General features: G+C 41.0%; 1 protein-coding gene across 2 annotated transcripts in view; it reads right to left on the bottom strand.

Annotated features, from left to right (window-relative positions):
* Window positions 1–1,226: 1,226 nt before the first annotated feature.
* The window catches only part of Rimkla (ribosomal modification protein rimK like family member A), a 33,405-nt gene continuing 12,704 nt past the window's right edge, over window positions 1,227–21,927 (bottom strand). Inside the window, exons 2-6 of one of the 2 annotated variants that reach the window (XR_011709016.1) lie at window positions 21,287–21,517; window positions 20,052–20,138; window positions 13,794–13,997; window positions 9,540–11,743; window positions 1,227–1,281 (exon numbers count right to left, since the gene is read on the bottom strand). Coding sequence is in view for 1 of the 2 variants with exons in the window: in XM_027936944.2 (XP_027792745.1) it covers window positions 11,286–11,743; window positions 13,794–13,997; window positions 20,052–20,138; window positions 21,287–21,517 (980 nt within the window). In the remaining variant the exon portion in view is untranslated. Of the gene's footprint in view, window positions 1,282–9,216; window positions 11,744–13,793; window positions 13,998–20,051; window positions 20,139–21,286; window positions 21,518–21,927 lie in introns of those variants that run through there. The other variant, XM_027936944.2, reaches the window with a different exon arrangement.

The following is a 21,927-nucleotide window of genomic DNA, read 5'->3' as shown; positions in this document are numbered from 1 at the left end:
ATATCTTTTTAAAAAATATTTTTTAGTTATCAATGGACCTTTATTTTATTCATTCACATGTGATGCTGAGAATCAAATCCAGTGTCTCACATATACTAGCAAGTGCTCTACCACTGAGCCACAACCCTGCTCCTCCTATATATCTTAAACTCAGAAATCATAATTATCATTTTATAATGTTTTTGTATTTTTTGCTCTCATACCTTCCATCTGGGCTCACATTACTAATAAATCTTAGTACTTCCTATAATGAGGGTTTGCTGATGGCAAATTCTTAGATTTTCTTTCTTTTATTAATATGAAAATATTTATTTTGCCCCCAGATTTTGGCTCTTCAATGAAAATGTATTTCATTTTATACATGATATAGTGATGCAGGAAATAATCTCAATTCCAAAAAGCTCTGTGAAATGTGGTTTATTTGACTCCAAAGACTAGACCAGGAACTCTAGTAATGCTGAGGCTCCCTCAGAGAGTCATACAAGTGCTGCTATTCATCTCCCACCAGTTAATCCTATCTTTCCTAAGTATCTTTGGCAGAATTTGCAGGGTAGAGCTTATGAATCATCCCTGAAAGATCCTACTAATTTTTTTCTATTGCGAGCACATATGCAATGTTAGAAATCACATCATATTGTCTATGAACCTTTATTTAACAAAAATCGACCTTTATTTAACAAAAATGAGGAGAGAAGTAGGTGCTTGGCATTCTTACTAGGTAACATTTTATCATTGCACAGCTATGGGCCTGTACTGTGGAGTAGTCCTTAGAGGACCATGATTCAAATAAAATTGCTCTACTATTAGTAGGCCTCACCATGTCCGACAATAGCTACACGTGCAAATGAAGTATCTTTGTATTCACAATGACTACAAAGTTTGACATCTGTCAGGAACAGTAGGTCACATGAAATAAACATTTAGCAAATAAATGCTTCAAAAAAGATGGTGAAGCATTATTGGAATGACAGAACTGTGCAAGTTTTTCACTCAACAGAAAACGTATGTCTTTCTTTATATTCATCAAGATCAATGACAAAGTAATGGAGGTAAATATTTTATTTCATATATATGCATACACAAACACACAGCTTCAATAGCTAATAAATATATCAATAAGAAATAGCAGGGTTTTTTTTAAGTAGCAGGTTTTAAAAGCATAAGAACAAGTTTACTATTAGGAACAGACTATAAAACCAGGATTATATAATCCCTTAAACATTGTCCCTTGCTTGCAAACTTTTGTCAGGATTGTAGGTCTCCCAGAATATCTTAATTAACCTGGCCAAAAAAGAAAAGAAAAAGTTTTCAATGAAAAAATATGGTAGATAGTTTGAAAGTTTTACCACAAGAAACAAAATTAGATATCAAGATTAAGGAAGATAATAGCAAAAAATAATAACAAAAACCATTGGAGTTTTTGTTTTGGTTTCCTGGTTTAAACAAGTGGATGGTATTGTGCACTCAGGTGAGGAAGCCCTGGAAGAGAGACAGGGATGTCGGAGAGAGATGAAAACATGAATTCCGTCTGCAGTGTGATGACTTTGAGGTATTATGAAACATTAGAGGAGAGATGAAGGTGGGTGACTGGATATGCAATGTGACATTAATAAAAGAAACTGGGGTTCAAGAGAAATTTGAGAGTATCATGTAGATGGTCATTAGTAACATGGAAATGGAGATCCCCTAGGGATGAAATATAGATAAGGAAGAGAAAAGAGCCTACAGGAATGCCCAAGGAAACTTGGCACTTAATGGAGCAGAGGCAAACCCAGAGGAGGAGGATGACATAATTTTAGACTTATTTAATGACTATTCAAATTACCATAATACTTTTCACCTAGATTCCTCCAATGTTAACATATTATCATCACATTTGCTTTTTTCCTCTAAAAACACCTGTTGTTTCCTGAACCATTTGAAAGTAATTTTCAGACACAATGTCTCTTTCTCCCTCGATATTTAATGTGTATTTTCCTAAACAAGGACACTGTCTTACATATTCTCATCCACACAATCATGAAAATCAGGAAATTAACACTGACACAAAGCCATCCATCGATGCAATACAGACCATGTTCAGATTTTACTGATTCAATCATCTCAATGTCCAAAGTACAAGTAAATCCCTGAGCAGACAGTGCATCCCGTTTCCATGTCTCTTTAGTCACAAGTGCCTTTAGATGTGGGCAAATACTGCTGCTCAAATGTTCCCTCGCTTGTCTTGTGAAAATTTCAGCCAAAATATTCTAATACATGTAAATGTAAAGGCCTTTGGGAGATCTAAAGGGCTTTGAGTTACAGAATACATAGACCCAAGGTTGGTGGAAGAGTCCTTGGGAGAGATCTCGTCCCCAGTTTAGGAAATCCCTGCAGTGAAAGCAGTAACCAATGGAAGAGCTGTAGGTACCAGTATGACAGGACAGCTGGATGCTATGCTAGTGGCAGGAAGCTGGGAATGTCTCAGAGGAAGACCACAGGACACTGGGAATAGAAGGCAATCTCAAGATTCACCCACATGGTAGATATCTATAGCCAGCCTAAAGGTCTCTTCACTAGTTCCCTTTCTGCATGGTTCTGCCAGAGCCACATTCAAGATAAAGGGGAAGCAAACACCATGTGCCTCCTGCCCCACCAAATCCATTGGTCTATGATGCAGCTATAGGCAGTTCTTTGTGAGACTAATGGGGGAATCTGAATGTGGACTTGGAATTAGATGGTGCCAAGGAACATTTTTTTTTTTCTTATGTGGTAAAGGCATGAAGAAATGTTCTTTCTTTCTTCCTTTTTTTTTTTTTTTTTTTTTAAGAGATGCCTGTTGAAGTATGGGGGAAAAGATGGTATGTGCAATTTGTTGTACAATGCTTAAGGAAAATTGACAGATGAGATAAAAATAGAAAGTTTTGGTAACTTCAGAATCTGGGGTGTTTACTGTCTCTTCACTACTGTGTAGTTTGAAGATTTTCATATAAAAGAAGGAAAAAAATGAAATAGAGGTCACACTCCTAGTGTAGGAGTTCAAGGACAATAGGAGTGGTGATTTAGTATCAAATCCTAAATCCTTCTTGGCTGGAACCATCAGTCATTATCCCTGTGACTATCCTAGTCAGGTTAGGTTCCCTGACCCTCAGAAGTTGGGGAACAGTTTTAGTTCAAGGGTCCCAGACCTGGTACTGACCATAAATTTTTTTCCCAAAGTTCTTATCACTGTTTCTCTCAGAAAGCCTCTTTCATGTCAGGTGAGCACAGTCCTGCTGGCTCTGGCTGACCTGTCAGTTCTCTGGGTGGTCACACAGGTTCTTTCAATCTCAGGGGCCCTCTGATGGCAGTGCATAGTCATTTTCAACAGCTTTCAGTTTTCATTTGCCATTTGAGTCTTAATTCAAGTGTCAGTCTAGGAAAGCACGCTGAGTGGACCCCTGACAAGCTTATACCATCTGCAGTAGTATTTTCCTCCATCATCTTGACAGTCGAGAGCTGGCAATATTACAATTCAGACAGCACTCTGCGTTTGAAAGGAAAATTATGGTTTTCCGGAATGCAGCTGGTGTGCAAGTGAATAGGATGAAGTTTCTATGAAGCATTTCCCTCATTTTATGATATGAAAAATAGTAAAATGTAGATTCAGCATGTGATTCTTACTTTAAAAGAACAACCAAAAGGCATAGAATATTGGGAACAAAAGCAAACAAAGCATTCTGTTCCACAGTCATAATTTTAATAAAAAGTAAAAATAGCAAAACAATAATTTATAAACGACTTCTTCTCTGTTGGAAGAGTTAACATTGTTATTGCTGTATAAACCACTTGGAAACGAGCTATTCTGATGCCTTGTTAAGATCTATTCTTCACAGTACAATTAAGCAGGAAAACCTGCAGCGCACTTTCCTGGAGGGAATCTAGCTACCGTACCTCTCCCAGAAGAGATTGAGATGAGCCTCACCTGGGCGGGGGTGGGAGTGGGTGGGCACTGTTTCTATTGCTCCAAAAGTTCTGAAGCGAAGGAAACAGATTTTTCCACCTTTGAGAAACAGAAGGTAGACAAAACAAGACGAGAAGCAGTGTTTTCCACTGGTTTTCTTTTACTTCAAATCAGTTGTGCACATTATAACCGGACACTTGCTGCTGAGAAAATCTTCACACATCCTACCTCCCTGCAACTAAGATGTTGCAACCCTTTATATGTATCAATACGTTTTCTCTGTCTCCCAGTGGCAGTGGTATGCTGATAACAACTAGCTCTGGAGCAGGGAGGATTGACAACCTTGATATGTGGTGTTTGCCCATTTCTGTGATATAAATATTCTTACCAGGGCTGATTCGGAGCTACCATGTCACTGAATGGCAAATTTGGTAAGGGATGTGCAGTGGAACACCATTATACATATATACATACGAATAGATGTCAATAACCTCAGAACATAAATAATAGTAAAATAACTAAGTGAGGAGTTTGGGGTAGGTATTATCTATGTTTTAAACAGACTTGTAGGTTTACATAATTTAATCTTTAATGATGGCTGTTTAATAAACTAGCTCAGAACATTCTGGAAAATGTAACAATCCACTCTGATGAGCTGTTAAAAGTGGCTCTAGCACACCACTGGAGCCCTGGGGACCTCCACAATAGACACTGGCCTAGTCCTGCCTTCACAGAGACCTTTAATAGTTCTTCAGTGACTAAGGACTACCAGCTCTCCCTTTATAGGAAAAACACAATGGGTTAGATCTCCCTTTAAAGGAAATCAGTATTCCTCCCAAATAGGAGATTCTGGGAGTCCCATTTGGGATAGGCCCAGGACAGCAAAATTTTAGCTGTTTTATTGGGTAGTTCCATCTGATCTAAGGGTTGCCATCCCTGCCAAGTCCAGATGGTGCTGACGGGCTATCCGAGTTCTCTACACAGCACTCCCCTCTCAGCCTTCTGCACTCCCCTCACCCTATTTGACAGGTTTAATTCAAGTCTCTGGCACCTCCTCCTTCCATTTGATGCAATGCCAGCAAACCTAATATGGGAAAAGCCAAAAAAAAATCAGGTGCTAAATCATCCAAGGTCAGGCTGCTCATCAGCTTTTCAGCCTCCCAGTTGTCTGAGACAGCTTTTCCTCCAGGATTTTTCTGAACCACTTATATCCCCTGTATCTTGAACTACAGCCTCATGGAATCTCAAGGATGGATGAGACCTTCCAATCATTAAGCCCAAATCACAGCACGCTTGAGCAGCCGCCAGCCCTCCCCTCCCATCTCTTTCCCCAGCTGTACAGCTGCTGTCTGACAGCTTTTATCCCTTGGCACCTAGCCACGATCACAGGAAAGCTCTGCTTGTGATTGCTCTTGGAAGGGGAAGCAAGAGGAAGGGAACCCGAAGAAAGGCAGGCCTGTGGTTGAATGCTTCACATTCAAGACTGTTTATTGATCACATTGATAGGTGACAAAAATAAGATTTAGCAAGGTGAGGTGACTGTCCCCAGGATCACACAATGGGTTAGGATTTGAACTGGTTCTAACTCAAACTGGTGCCATTCAAATTAGTCCTCTTGCCTTCAGCAGGCATGCTGCTTTCATCCAGGGGGGACTACGGTTGCAGCGGTGCCCAGCTAGTATAGTGGGAAGGGGAACTACACCACACAAAGAGACAGTGTTCAGGTTCCCCTGGACCTGGGGAGCCGTCTTCGTTTAGAAAAATCCTTTTATAAGCCAACCATGGTAAAGGGAAGGTGAAAGGAGGGAAGGGTATCGCCAGGAATCAGGATAAGAAAAGGCATGGCTATGCCTGAGAACACAAGTGGACTGGATTTGTCTCAAGGGAGGGAGGGAGGGAGACAGGGAGACATGGAGCAGAAGATTAGTGGAGATTCCTCTGTAATATATGAAAAGAACACGCTATGAGGGCTGAGCCACGTCTGCATTATGGCAGTGTCTGTCATTCCCTCCCACATCTTTGAGACATGCGCACACACGCACACATTCAAACGCTCATTTGAGTTTTGCTGTATGCAGAAGTGGGGGAGGGAACGGAACTTCTCGCCTTAGCTGATGCGGAGCAGGGATGAGACAATGTTGTTGCTGAAAATGAGGTAGTGCAAGTCTGGAGTCAGCAGTAGCTTTAAAAGCACAAGTCCCACTGGGAACCATGGCACATGCCTATAATCCCAGACTTGGGAGGCTGAGGCAGGAGGATCACAAGGCCAGCCTCAGAAATTTAGTGAGGCCCTAAGCAACTTAGTGAGACCCTATCTCAAAACTAAAAAATAAATAAATAAATAAAGAGCTGGGAATGTGGCTCAGTGGTAAAGCACCCCTGGGTTCAATCCCCAGAACCCAAAAAACAAAACAGACAAACAAAAAACACACATCTCTTAGAAACCACAGAAATGCAGGGACTCAGAACAGGAGCCCAGAGTTCTCAAACCCATCTGGATCTGAAGAAGTCCTCAGCTGAAGTTTGGATTACAACAGGAAGAATCTGTGCCTTGAGTCTGACTGCAAGGGGGATACACTGTGGAACAGAAGGTGGAGGGAAGTTTTGACCTTGTTGCTGATCGCAGCTGGTGCATATATCAAACTGGGTTCCCCCTGGTGGGAGGCTCATGGAAAAAGTTCAGGAAATTCAAACCCTTGGCATTCAAGACTCTCTGCAGTAAAGACATCAACCAAATTGGGGCCACAGAAGCCCTTGGTCAGCTCAGCATAGGTCTTCTCCCTCATATTCCTTCACTGAGTGTGGGGTGGAACTAAATGGTCTCGGCTAGTCTTAAGGTGTAGGCCAGGAGGCAGACTGTATGTACCCTGCTTTGGGGGCTCTCACTAAGACCCATCCAGTCCTGAAGCCTTGACAGCTCACACCTCAATACCATGATGATCTAGAACAGAGGCTCATCAGAAGGGGAATGGGCAGAGAGTGGGCCCAGGATGGCAGCAAGTGCTAGACACTTGGAGGGACAGAGCCACCTCTGGCACTATGCTAGCCTGGATGGGGAATCACATCGTCTGGGTCAGCTTTGCTGCTGACTGGCTAAGTAACCAAAGCCTCTGGAACTCGGATTCCCTACTTGTAAAATAGGGTCTAGACTAGTCTCCAAGTGCTGCTATTCCAGATCTCTAACCTGGCTCTCTAGGAAAATTTTCCTAGTGTTGCTCTGGAGCCCCAGAGAACCTAACATCCCCAAACAGCACTGGGATGTCAGCCAAGGGCTCACGATAGTGCTGCGTGTTGGCATAGGAACCGCACCTGAAGAAGGAAATTGGAAGGCATGAAGGGAGAAAGTTCGTACTCAACCACGTGAGTTTTATGGGGGCTTCGGAGCTGAGCCACAGATTAGAATGGAGGCATAATCTAGTTTTAGGCAAAGATTAAAACAATATATCCCTGAGAAGGACAGTCTTCCAGGTAAAAACATATCAAAGCAACAATCTGTACTGATCTTGAGTTTAAGAGGCAGAGTCAAAAGCAATACCAGATTTTCTATTAGGTTACAGCCCTAGATCTAAGAACATTAACTTCAGGAACAGTGACAAATAGCGGTTGTTAGGGCTTTCCTAAAACATCTGCACAGACTAATAGTAAACAGAGGCCTCACTTCCAGGTGCAAAGGGAAATACTAAGCTGAAGTGACTTGTTTGAGTTTGGGTTTCCTCTCCTACCTGAGTCCCTTCACTCCCATCAGTAAACCATAGCCCTGGTCTTTGCAGGGCCTGGTATTTTGGTCCATTCACTTATGGGGGAGCTAGCTGTTACTTTGGTGATCCTGGGACCTCTCCCACTAATTAGCTGCTTCAATCTTCCCAAGATTTACATTCAGAGTATCCTCAAGACCAGTATTCCTCAGGACTTACAGAAGAGATGAAGCACATTTCCCTCACTTCTTCAGTGTCAACAGAAGTCCATGCATCTCAGAGCAGTTTCAAAGACATCTACCTCTAATCAATATATTTGTGATTCTTTCCTTAACATAACCCATAGAAGAAGCATTTTTTTCCTCCTCCTCACAAGAGTTCCAAGTACTCCTGGTTTCATATTTCTTTCACAAAACTATCCTGGACCTTACTCCTCCTCTTTCTTCATTGCCCTGTCCCAACTGTATGGCATTCCTTAGCTGGAAGCATTGAGTCTGCAACTGTGACAGGAATTACTTATGACCCATTTATATTGTTTCTCAGACCCTAAAGACCACCCCATACCCAATCAGACAGATAGCATTAAGACATTTTTTCCCAAGTGCAGAATCATATATATTCTGAGTGACTGAGCTATTGGCATTCAGGTTTTGACCAGTTTCAAGGTGCTACTACCAAATAATGGGAAGACCATATACAGACACTGAATCTATATTACATAAGGAAGACTTAGTTAGTTGGTATACAGCAATTGGGTTTCAGGTTATATATGGTACATCCAGAAGGCTCTTTGAATACCCCATGAGCCTTACTCTTTTCAGGTAATGTTTCCTTGCAACTAGAAAGAAGTCCTCCAGAAGCTGCATTCCTTTTTCTGGGCCCCATCACTGTTTATTTTGCTAGTGACAAGACTTGATGGCCTCTTCCTTTATTAACTCCCTCAGAGGAGGGTGATAAGAAGCTGGTATAAAACCAGATGAGAGAGGTGATCTGTTACCACCTTCTATTGAAAGCATAGCCTCACTTATTAACTCACTTCAACCTCAGTGTGTCCCCAAGAGGGAACCAGAAGAGGTCTTTCCCCTGTCTGAAGAAGAGAAAAATGAAGGCCCAGAGCTCAAGTGGTTGCACAAGGGTGAACAGCTATTTAAGTGCAGACCCAGAACCAGGTCTGGTACTGTACCCTATGTTCTTTCTAGCAGCTTTGGGCAGTTGTGGCTGAGACTCGAAGTCCATGGCCAGCTGTGGTCCAGGAAATCTTGGAGGGGTCTAGGATACAGCTGTGATCCAGCTTTTAGACAGGGCCAGTTCCAGGCAATGAAGCTAATGATGACAGATGTCACTCCCAGCTGGAAAATGGGCCTTCTTTTGCAAAGAGATCTGGAAACACTCTAGCTGTGCAGCTCAGGATGGGGCCCTGCTGGCATCCTTTTAGATAAAGTAGGAAGACGAGTGAATGCAGCTTCCAGGAGGTCAATACTTGGTTCAGAGGTTTACACAGAAAGCATCTGACCAATTCTGGCAAGAATAAACTTGAAACCATCCTTCTAAAGCCACCCTGAGTGCTAAAAATAAAGTACATGTCTTAACCTATAGAAGAGTGAAGTATTATCGTTTTTTCAATTGTACAAGACACATTGCTTGGGTTACAGTTTAGTGGCATGCACCCTATGTTGGACGGCATTTAAACTACAACTGCATAGTGTGAAATCTCCATTACATGGCACCAAACATTTTTCAATTGTACAACTGTTACTTGGTGAGATATGGTTTTTAACTATAATACTTTAAGAGCCAATTTCTATTTAAATGTGTTGTGGGGAAAATGTAATAGCTTGACTTTATACACATTTTACATTTATAGCAGAGTAAGTATAGGAATTATGCACCCAAATGGGTGGCGTTGCCTTCAAAGTAGTTACCTTGGGAAGATGTACGTTTATTCCAGTGAAGCTGACCTTAATCAGAACATTTCTAGAACCATCTTTGGAAACTTGTAAACTTCCTTGGTATTGGTAAATCTCTGTCCTTTAAGAGTTCATGTATTTTTTGAGGAATTATTTTTTTTATAGCCAAAGTGCATTAGAAAACAAGTCTGATAAATAAAACAGGTGATGGAGCTTGGCACTATCTTGGTGGTTGACTGGGTCGTCAGGGAGAGATTAAAAAAAAAAAAACAAACAACAACAACAACAAAAAAAACCAAAGTCCAACTATTAAGTTGTGAGGCCTCTTTCCTTTCATGGCTTCAAAGATAATCCCGAAGAGGAATTCTAAGTGTTCTTGGTGCATGCAACACCATAGCTCAAGAGGATATCTCCCAAGGGAATAACTCCAACGATGGTAACTCTTAAATGCATTTGTTCCAGTGTATTTGGTCATTGCTCGTTTTCAGTCAAACTTCATACAAGCAGAAATTAAAAACTCCATCTCCATGATTTCTCCCAAGGAAAGGATCTCATCTACTGCTTAAAGAGTTAAAGTGAAAAGCACTTGGTGTCATGTCTATGTTAGTCCCCTCCCAAAAATGTGCAATGAGTTAATTCCCGATACCTGAGTCTCCCCAGTTTGGAAAAGTGGGTTAGGACAGGTTTCTGGAGCCTGGATAAGAGTAGAATGTCCAGGGGATTGGAGTATGTTTCCAATAGCTCTATCCACCCAACAGGCCCACAACACCAACTCATATGAGAAAAACTTCTACAGCTAAGCAATACATAAAGTTTCAGTAAGAGGAGGGGAAAGAGTGATTATCTTCCAGTGACTTTCTATGGTAAATACCTATTGGCTTCTGGATGACAAGTGAACAGAGTCCATTGAAAAGAAAGTCCTTGGTGTTAGATTCTAGTGCACGCTTAAGAAACAAAGTGTGTGGCCACTAGCTTGTTGAAGTGCATTTCCAGCTGAGGCCAAAGGCAGCAAAGGTGCAAGAAGCTGCTGGAGTTGGCATTAGTCGAAGCAGGGTATATAAATTCAGAGTGGCAAAGCAATTTGTAGAAAGCCCCAGTTACAAAGCAGCACATATGCCAACCAGTGAGGTCAAAGAATGTGCAATCTCACTTTCTACAAAGTGCTTCACTGAAAATGCAAATGAGGAAGCTCCCTAAAACACCATATCCTGAGTGTCAGAGAAATATGGTCAAGATGGTGATTGAGGGGAGCAGATATCGATCCTGTAACAGTGTTTGAACTGTGTGTTCTCCCAGCCTCATACACACGCTGAGTGAAGAACATGCTACTGTCACATTCCACATTGTCTGCACATGCCTCCATCTCATGGCTGCTTTTAAGTCCAGTTTTTCCAGGAGATATTCTAAGTTCTTGTTCTCTACTGCTACCAGCCAGAAGCAGCACAGCGTCAGTGCCTGAAAGTCTACCATTATATCCAAGAGCTCACAGCAGACACTGGTCTCAAATCGATCAGTTGGGATGTTGTTCTTGGTGAGTGTTTTATATGTCTTTGTAAAAACCACAAAGCTAGGCCATTTGCTTAAATCATCATTAGAAAGAATGCTGAGTGCCCAGATGGGATTTCTAGTTTCTGTGCAAATGAAATCACATTAGTCCAGATTTTATTCACTCAAAACTACTAGGGAAGCTGTAGGATTTGGTTTAAATGCTGCCAAAAAGCAGAAATTCACTCAAGCTTTAATTCTGAATCCATCCTATTGTTAATGTTGTATCCAGGCTCGGGAAGCATGGGGGGAAGGCCCCCCCACTGTGTTTGCTGAGGAATTCCGGGCCTCTCCCAATTCAGGCTCACTCTCACTAGAGGTAGACCCGTTATTGATGGTGTAGGGGCTGTCTGCAACTCCCTGAGCTGAAGCACAGCCATCTGGCTCCTTCTTCTCCCTGGGACTCGACAGTCCTGGGAGGACAGCCATCTTCCCAGTCTGCCTATTTGGCAGCAAGGACATGGTATAGTCTGCAATGATCCCCCCCACATCTAAGTTGCAAGCCTGGTCGAAGGCTAGGAAGCCAACGTTGGCATTTGCCTCACACACCACAAAGGAGCCATCATCCATGATGAGAAGATCAATGCCACAGAAGTCCATGCCCAGGATGTTGGACACCTGAATAGCCAACTGCTTGCCTTGTTCTGTCAGCGGACACATGACACCCACACCACCTGTGGAGAAAGCACAGTGATGTCAAGGGAACAAAAGATGCTCCCTAATGAATCAAATGATCCTTCAGGAAAGAGACAGGACTGTTGATAAGACGCAGCATGATTGGCATTACTCACAAAAGGCCTGGATGGAAATCAGGACACCCTTTGGGGAAAAAAAATATGGATATTTCTTATCTAGAATCTTAAAAACGCTGAGAACTTCTTACCCAGCTATCTCATCACTAATGAAATGATTTTGTATATGGAAAAAATTATTACACACCAAGATGCTGATGGCAGTATTATTTAAAACACTGAAAAATCCTAGTTCCTGGTACGCAGAGGGCATTCAATAAATATTTGTTGAATCTAGACATAAAAATTATAATCTAAACATCTCACAACAGAAGAAAATAGCACATTTTATAACCATTAATGATAATGCTCATAGAGTTTGTAAGCCCTCAGGAAGTGACTCAGAAGAATTAAAGATGGTATCGTATAGTATTTTATGGTGATAACTTGCAAAAAATATCTACGAGAAAAAACAATTGAGAAGAATGATACCAACTGTTATTAATAGTTGTCTCTAAATGGTGGGGATATGATAAGTTTTTTTTCTTTTTCATTTGACTTTGCTGTACTTTCTAAATTTTTTACATTGAAAATGTATTCCTTTTATGATTAGAGAAAAATGTTAATTTTTAAGAAGATAAAGATGGAGAGGATTGTGAGATAAAATCCTATATCAAGGACAGGAGCCGTTTGATTGCCCTTACTTATTAAAAAGCTAGGACCTCAGACTTCATTGTCTCCCTAGAAAGACTTAAAATTGTATTTTCAGGCCCAATAACTAATTTCTTTACCTTTACATTGTCCTTTCCCCACCTGGGACATGATTTTGTAAAGAAAAGGCTAAAAACAGTTTTAAAATAGCTTACCAGGAAAATGTAGTGTGGATATTATAAAACTGTTATGGTTCTTTAGTGACGTAATCAAAAAAGACAAAATAATCAACCACGAAGTTCAATACTGCAGCATTACATGATTATCATGAAAATGAAACAACTCTAAGTTACGTAGTACTGTGTCAAACTAAATCTCACACTTGCCTGTCACGCAACTTCGCCACAGTATCTTACAATTATCTGCTTGCTTGTCCTCTTTATGGGACCACATGCTGGCCCAGGGCAAGGACTGCCTTATAATCTCTATTCTCTCAACATCTTCGGCAAAGCTGCTGTGGGTGCTCAAGGAATGCTAGTAAAAGGACTAAACCAGTGTCTAAGCCTCTTGATTATTTGCTGGAATTGGCATACTCATCTGGTGAGTTGGGAAATAGGAACTATAGGGTTTTTTTTGTTTTTTTAATTACCAACATAAAAAAGTCATTCAATGAGGTTGACAACAGCTTTCTGTGATGGAGAGAAGAATTTACATCCCTCCTGGAATATCTCCTCCATTCAGCCATGACAAAAAACAAGCTTTATCAATAAGTTAAAAGGATGGGGTTATGCATTCAACCAAAATATAAACTGCAGCTTTCTAATAGTATCATATGTGAGAGGAAAATAAAAATTTCAATTAACATGTGAAATCAAAACATAGTTTTTCTCTGGTTGGTACCTTCATATAGACCCTTGGTGTTCCTGGCCTGAGACACTGCAAGAGATTCCAAACTCATCTCCCTGCCTCTTGTCTTACAACTCTAATCCATCCTTTACCCCAATGGGAGATTTTCTCAAATGATTTTCTCTAACAATCCCTTGTTTAACTCACACTGCTAAGTCCTACTACCAACAGGATAGGATTCAAACTCAGTGTCTTTGATATCCCTGCCCTGACCTCTGTCACAGCACTGACACTCACATGTCCCCCTCCTGGACTGCTTGCTGCCATAGGAAAGGGCTCATTTCTCATTCTTCTCTGTGAGACCCTGGTGCCTAACGGAGGACTGACAAGACAGTAGGAATTGATATACACTTACTAAGCAGGTCCAAACGGCCTAATGAAATATCCAGGTGGCCTTCCATGACCCATAGACCCAATCTGAGCCTTTATATCTTACCAAGGGAGCAGTTGCTCTGCATCCGTCCATCTGTAGAGCAGCGAAGCATGGAGCCTATCACCTGGCCCCCTACCACAACCACCCGGATATCTTTTCCGTGGGACTCCTTCACATACTTCTGGAACAGGTAGGGCACATCATGGCGGACTAGATGGCAGATGTCTGAAAGATGATGTTTGTCTCTTGCCAAAAAAACAGCTTTTCCTTTAGGAAGAAAGATGAAGAGCAAGAGAAACAGTTAGTTAGGAAAGCCTCAGGCCCCTATCCTTGCCATTATGCCTCCCTGTCCCAAATGAGTATCAATTCTCTCTGAACTTACCTCATTTTGGCCCTTTCTATTTCTCTGATGAGATTCCTGCTTCTTATCAAATGGCCATTGAACCTTATTTTCTCTTGATTTTCCTCAGGTCTTAAAATACTGTTGAGTCTCTCCCCGTGAGAAAACCACCACTCTTCTCAAAATGAAATAGTAATGCATTCCAGAAATACAGAGAAGGGGCTAAAATAAAATCCTAAGGATCTAATCAAATCCATTCCAGAAAGAGTTAATTAGCATTTCCTATCACCTGAGGATGATAATTAGGCAGGGTCCATGGCCAACACATTTTTTTTTGTATCCCCCAAATCTCACACTGGGCTTGGTATACAAAGCAGATGCCCATCAGTGTTTACAGAGCACAATTAATTGAACATTTTTAGAGGAATCCGAAGTGGGTATGGAAAGAAATTCAAAACAGGCAACCATAGTACAGCATGATTTGCATCAAAAGAGGTCTATGCAAAATCTATGGGAGCTCAAAGGAGGGAGACCCTGATAGAAGTCCTATTCATTATTTATTTATTTAATTTTGAAGGGGAAGGGTACATATTTCTATTGCTTTTTGGGAAAGCATTCCTTCTTGATTCTAAATTTTTTATTTCCTGCTTGAATCACCTATGTTTTATAATTATTCAGCATCTGCTTCCATTTGCATATTAGTCAACAGATCTGAGCAGGAGTTCCTAAAAGGTTTGCTGTGCAGATCTGTCATAAGTATGCCAGTCTGAACTGGCAAAGATGGAACAAAGAAATGGTTTTCCCAATTTCATGTCACTTCACTTCACAAAAGAAGTGAAACTTCTCTGAAGTTTTTGTTGTTGTTGTTGTTGTTTGTTTTTTGTAATAGTACTGGGGATTGAATCCGGGGACAGTCTACCATTGAGCAACATTTCCAGACAATTTGATTTTTTATTTTGTGATGGGTTCTAAGTTGCTGAGGCTGATCCTCCTCCTCAGCTTCCCAACTTACTAGGATTACAGGCATGTGCTACCACACCTTGCCCTCCAAAGTTTCAATAAAAACACTGATGGGCATCAATCAGTTCCTAGTAGCATATAAGACTGAAAAGTAACTTCAAAAACATGACATAACCAGTAATTCATTCCTGAATGAACCCAAGATATTCAACAGAACTGGAGGAGTGTAAGCAAATGATCTGAAGATGTCCAAGTGACAGGTGGTAGGAGGGTGTGCAGTTAAGTGGGCAGTCAGTGTCATTTGGAGAGGGTCCTGCAAGAGGGCACAGGAAGAAACAGGAGTGACACAGAACAGTGAGTAGACACAAAACAGCATCTGACTTGTTCCAACTCTCAATTAATGAGCAGAAGTATAAGCAGTTAGACACTTGGCATCAGGAGATCAGGCATCTGGCAACAGATGGCTGGGGTTTAGTTAGAAGCACTGGAGTTCTCTGGACATTAGGTGGGATTTTCAGTAGAGATTGGTGGCTAGGGATTGGTTCAGAGGTCCTAAAATGGGGTTTTAGTCTGCAATGAACAAAGGAATAGCAGTTTTAAGGCAAGGAGGAGAAAAAAAAAAGGCACAAAGATTAATCATCTACCAAGTGCCAAGCACTTTTTCTCTTATTATTTCATTTATACTTCACACTAGTCCTATGAAGCCATGGAGTAAGGATGGTTATTTCTGTTTTATGGATAAGGAAATAAAAGGTCCATAAGCTTAGTAACTTTCTCATGGGCACAGCCTGTGCTTTCACTCTCTCCTTGGATTTATTTCCATATACAGTTGTATGTGAGGATTCTCCATCTGAAGATTCATCAACCACAGATTAAAAAATTATTTAAAAAACACAGCATCCATACTGAACATGTACAGACATTTTTCCTTGTCATGATTCCCTAAACAACACAAAACAATTATTTATATAACATTTGCCTTGTCTTACATTTTGTAAGTAACCTAGAGATGACTGAAAGTATACAAGAGGATATGTGTAAATTATTTGCAAATGCTATACCATTTTATATAAGGGACTTATGCATCTACGGACTTTAGTATCCCTGAGGGATCCTAGAACCAATCCTCTGTGTATGCCAAAGGACATTGATACTATAGTCTAACTTAAAAGTACTGAAACTCTGTTTATTCCCTATCCATTTTCCCTTCTACTAGACTGTACGTTGCATTAGTAACAAATCATCTGAAAATAAAATTAAGAACACAATTCAATTTACAATAGCATCAAAAGGATTAAAGTATTTAGGAATTAATTTAAACAATGACGTACAAGATTTACACACTGAAATGATAAAATGCTGTTGAGATAAATTAAGGATCTAAATAAATGGGAAGACAAGAATTGTTAAGATGGTAATACTTCTCAATTTCAGCTATCATTCCCTATCAAAATTCCAACTTCCTTTTTGGAAGAAATCAACAAGCTAATCCTAAAATTCATATGGTATTGCAAAGGATTCCAAAAAGTCAAAATAATTTTGAAGAAGAAAGACAAAATTGGAAGATTCACACTTCCCAATTTTAAACTTACTACGAAGACATAGTAATTAAGACAATGTGGCCTGGCATAAAGACAGACATATATGTCAATGATATGAAATTGAGATATAGATTTAAAAAAAAGAAAGTTTGAGAGCTCAGAAATAAACCTTCACATATATGGTCAACTGAGTTTTTCATTGTTGTTGTTCAGTGCTAGGGATTGAACCCAGGGCCTCACACATAGGCAAGCACTCTACCAAAGAGCTATATCTGCAGCCTGGTCAAATTTTTGATAAGGATTCCCAGAGCAATCAATGGGGAACAAACAGTCTCTTCAACAAATGGTACCGGGGAAACTGAATATTCACCTGTAAAAGAATCAAGCTGGACCCTGACCTCATGCCATATACAAAAATGAACTCAGAATGGATCAAAGACTCAGATATAAAACTATAAAACTCTCAGAAGGAAGCTTACGTAAATCAATGTGACCTTGGATTAGGCAAGCACAAAAATAATATCAAAAGCACACAGAACCCGAAGAAAGAATAAAATTAGCTTTATCAAAATAAAAAACCTTTTGTGCACCAAAGACACTACCAAGAACATGCCCATAATCCCAGTGGCTCTGGAAACTGAAGCAGGAAGATCACAAGTTCAAAGCCCATCTCAGCAAATTAGTGAGGCACTTAGCAACTCAGCAAGACCCTGTCTTTAATAAAATATGAAAAAAAAAAAGGGCTGGGAATGTGGCTCAGTGGTTAAGCACCCCTGGGTTCAATCCCCAGTACCTAAAAAAAAAAAGAAAGAAAGAAATGAAAAGGCAACATACAAAATGGTTAAAAACAAAAAGTTCAAATTATATATTTAAGAAGAGTCAAGTATCCACATTAAAGAACCTATAAAACTCAAAAATAAAGGAACTAGTTTAAAAATGGGCAGAGGATTTGAGTAAATTTTCCTCCAAAGAAAATTTAAATATGGCCCCTAAGCACATGAAAAGATGCTTGACATAATCAGTCATTAGGGAAATACAAATCAAAACCATAAGGAAATAACCACTGCATGCCCACTAGGATGGTTCTAATAAACATGCATACATGCATACATAGAAAATAACAAGCATTGGCAAGGACATGTGCAAAGGAAACTCTCATATGATGTTGCTGGTGGGAATGTAAAATGGCATAAGCACTGTAGAAAGCAACTCGGCAGTCTTCTAAAAGTGAAGCAGAGAATTACCACAGCACTTGGCAATTCCATTTCCAGATACTCAAGAGAAATGAAAATGTCTGGTCACATGAAAACCTGTACACAAATGTTCATATAGCAGCATTATTCTTAATAGTCACAAAGTGGTAATAAACAACCCAAATGTCCACCAACCAATGAACAGGTAAACAAAATGTGGTATATCTATACAATGGAGTATCACTGACTCCTCAAAAGGGGTAGAGCAGTGTTACATGCTACAACATGGATAAACTCTGAAAACATGCTAAGAAGCCAGACACCAAAGTCCATCTATTATATGAATCCATTTATTTAAAAATATCCAAAACAGGCAAATCCATGGAGACAGAAAATAGAATAGTGGTTTCCAGGGACTAGGGAAAGGGCAATTAGGACTAACTTCTTTTTTTTTAATTTTTATTTTTATTGGTTCTTTTTAGTTATACATGACAGTAGAGTCCATTTTGATATAATAGGTACAAGGTTTCTTTGGTGGTGGGGAGATAGAAATGTTCTGAAATTAGACAGTTGTTATTATCATAAGACATAGTGAATATACTAAAATCCACTGAATTTTATAACTTAACAGTAGTAAGTATTTGGGAATACTTATAGATTATATCTCAATTTTTAAAACTTTAAAAAATATAACATGTTATGTTTAATTTCTGTTTATTGTCTATCACACTTTTCTATAATGTAAGCTTCTTGAGGACAAGAATTTTTGTGGTTTTTTTTTTTTTTTTTTTTTGTGTGTGTGTGTGTGTATGTGTGGTGCTGGGGATTGAACCCAGGGCCTTGTGCAAGCACTCAACCAACTGAGCTATATCCCAAGCCCATGTGTTGTTCTTATCTATATCCTTAGAATCTAGAATAGTACATGGCATTCTATAGGCACTTGATAAATATTAGTTGCATTTTATGTACATTTTACAATTTTTAAAAATAGTGATGAGATTGGTTAGATTTTAGCACAGCAGCTTATGTGAATAGTATCAAAGCTCCCCTTTGCTAACTTCTCTTGCTCAATAGTCTTTTCTTCTCCCACTAGCGGTTTCGTTCACACTTGCTTCTGTGTGTTCACTCATCTCTTCCAGTTCAAATTCTACATGGTAACTTAAATCTCCTTTCGTAGCAGAGTGAACTCCTCCCTCCTTCAGGCCTGTCTGCTAGAGTGGTCATTACCCTGCAATGGAACCCCTCTCTGGTCTACTCACTGGAGCTCCTTGAGAGCAGTGATTATGTCTGGTTCATTTCTATGTCACAGATCCTACTTCACAGACAGTGTCATCACATACCTGTTTGGGGCTATTTCCCCTTCTCCAGATGCCCTGAGCCTAAGCATGCTATGCCATCCGGGCCTCATGGAGAGTTACCTGCTCACATACTACAGGAGTACGCTCTCTTCTGCTGAGTCCTTGGTATGCACTGAGCCCTGTATTGGGCCTCACAGAGACAGGTTCAGAATCTAGTCCCTACCCTTGAGCTGCTTACAGTCTAATGAAGGAAACAGGCACTTACACCTAAAGCGGTCACCAGGAGTAGCACTATGACAGAAACATGTACAAAGTGATATGGAAACAAAAAGGCTAGAGCAATTAATTTTGTCTGGAAGACAGTAAGGAAGACCAGGGATGAGGATAGAAAAGAAATGGTATTAGGAGCTGGCCTTATAGGATGAGCCAAAGTTGACCAGGTGGGCAGAGGAAGATGGTGCTCCCAGAAAAGTGAAGAGGGCAAAGGATTATGGAGAGGAAAAAGCATGGTCTAGCTGGTGAATGAGAGACAGTGGGGAGTGGACTATGGGGGGTCCACATGACCAGAGAAGACTGCAAAGGAAGGTTGAAGCTGTCTGCCTGGGGCCCTAGTGCCATGATAAGGAATATGGACTTAGTCTAACAGCAACACAGGGGCTGCAGTGGGGGCTGTTCAGCAAAAGAGTGACAAGAATACATCTGTTTCAGAGAAATCACTCCTCCCCCCAAAAAATAAATGAATAAAATAAGATGAACAGAGGTTGCACTAGCAGAGGAGCTCAGAAACCCATCAATAAAGACAGATGTCTATTGCAATAGCCCAAGAAAAGAGGATAAAGGTCTGACAAAAGCAAGGACAGAGAGGACCAAGTGGAGGGGACCAGGAGAATCACCCTGCAAGCTCCTCAAGCAGCGCTTCCACTTGTGCAGGTGGAACTGCTGCCCTTGCAGACTGATCACCCAGGAAGCCCAGGAAGGGAAGCACTGACCCTGGTGGCCTCGCGTGCTCTTCACCACGACTGGGTAGCCCAGGGGCTCAGCTTCATCGATCATTTTTGAAAAGTCTTCATGTCCACCTGCCAAGAAAGGGTGAGAGTCAGCAAAGATAAAACTGATTGTCAGGGAGTGGTCAGCCCAGCCCCTTCTGCAGGAGGCTGCATATCTCCCTGATTAAGACAATTCAAACCCATTGGACCCAACAGACATACATTATGTGCCTGTAATGTAAAAGGTGGGAGCAGAGAGGTATGGAAATCAAGATTTACCAAGCACCCGTGTGGTGGTGGTGGGTGCCCGTAGCTCCAGTTCATGTAATCCTGGCTATGGGGGGCAGAATTCTAGGATGGCCCTCAAGTTTCCCATCCCCAGTGAACACTCCTTGTAGAATTCCCTCTTGAACATGGCGGGGACCAGTAAATATGATGGGATATTATTCCTGTAATTAACTTCTTATCTATCTCTACTTGGCCCCATCCAATTCTTTCTCCACAGAGTAGCCAAAATGATCTTCTGCCCTGTCACTCTGACCAGGCCACCTCCCTGATGAAAGTCCTCTGATAACTTCCTGTTAGTCTTGGATTAACCCTATCATCTCATTTATGTGCTATTATGGCACCGTTTGATCTTTCCAATCCTAGAGTTCAATTTTCTCTCTCTTTACATTCTATACACTATTCTCAATACCACCAATAGGTCAGGTTTTCTCTTACCACCAGGTCTTCTGATGTTCTCTCTGCTTAGATTACACCCTCCTCCCATACCCCTTCTTTTAGCAGGACAACTTCAACTTAGATGGATGTTATCTCCTTTAGGAAGCATTCTCTAAAGTCTTCTAAACTGCATTGGGATTACCCGGGATCACTAAGTCTCACCAAGACACTGAATGGTCTGGACTGAACTTGCCCATTTACCTGTTGTCTTCTGCCTCTGATGGACTGGGAATACCTCAGGAAGGACTCTCACTGCTATGGCCCTGTGCCTGGTACTGTGGCTGGCATGCAGTGTCAACAGACACATATTTGGCGACTGACTTACAGACAGAAAAAAGCAAAGACATTTCAGACAGAGGGAATGGCCAGGATAAAGACTCAAGATATTGAATCACCTAAAATGAACAGACTCACATTGAAAAGCAAGTCATACTGGAAGGTTTCTGATGAGAGAAAACACAGAGAGGCAGAAGGTTTGGAAAGATAAGTTCCTACTGTATTTTAAGGAGACTCACCGTAGGAGAAAGTGTCTGGCATGGGGACCCCATGTCCAGCCAGCTCTTGGAACGTCCAGAATTTGTTGATGCAGTTTAAGATGCTCTGTGGGCGATTGACCAAGCGGCAGCCCAGCTTCTCCAGGTGCCGCAGGACAGTGATGTCGCTGTCTGACTGCACAGAGGGTGTGGACACCCGGACAACCACCACATCTGGAAAGGTGGTAAGGGCCTTCTGGTTCAGCTGGAGGCCTGCAATCCAAGGACCAGAGTGAGCCCTGTGCTGCCATGATTCAATTCACCCAAAGAACTGCTTCCAACAGACTCCTCAAGATTGAACCTGGTGGGAACAGAGCCTCAAAAATAGCCACTGGGATATTCTGGTGTGTGTTACAAGAAGATCTATAGGTAACTCTATTCTTCAAAAGGATGGGCAGCAAATGATAATGAGAAAACACCAAGCGATGAACAGAAAGGGAAAAGAGCAGCATATCAGTAATAAACCAAATTAGAGGAATCAGCAGGAGATATGTATTCCAGCATTTTCCTTCCATACAGGACTAGTAGTAAGTACTTAAAGCACAGTGGTTTAGGAGGCTGAGGACTTGAGGAAAAGGCAAAAAGTGCAGCCCCATTCAGGAATCCACATACTCCTTTATGAC

Source organism: Marmota flaviventris, chromosome 10 (assembly GCF_047511675.1).
Source record: "Marmota flaviventris isolate mMarFla1 chromosome 10, mMarFla1.hap1, whole genome shotgun sequence".
NCBI classification, from domain to species: Eukaryota; Metazoa; Chordata; class Mammalia; order Rodentia; family Sciuridae; genus Marmota; species Marmota flaviventris.
Note: the sequence above shows the minus strand (reverse complement) of the source record. Positions and strands in the feature narration are given on the sequence as shown.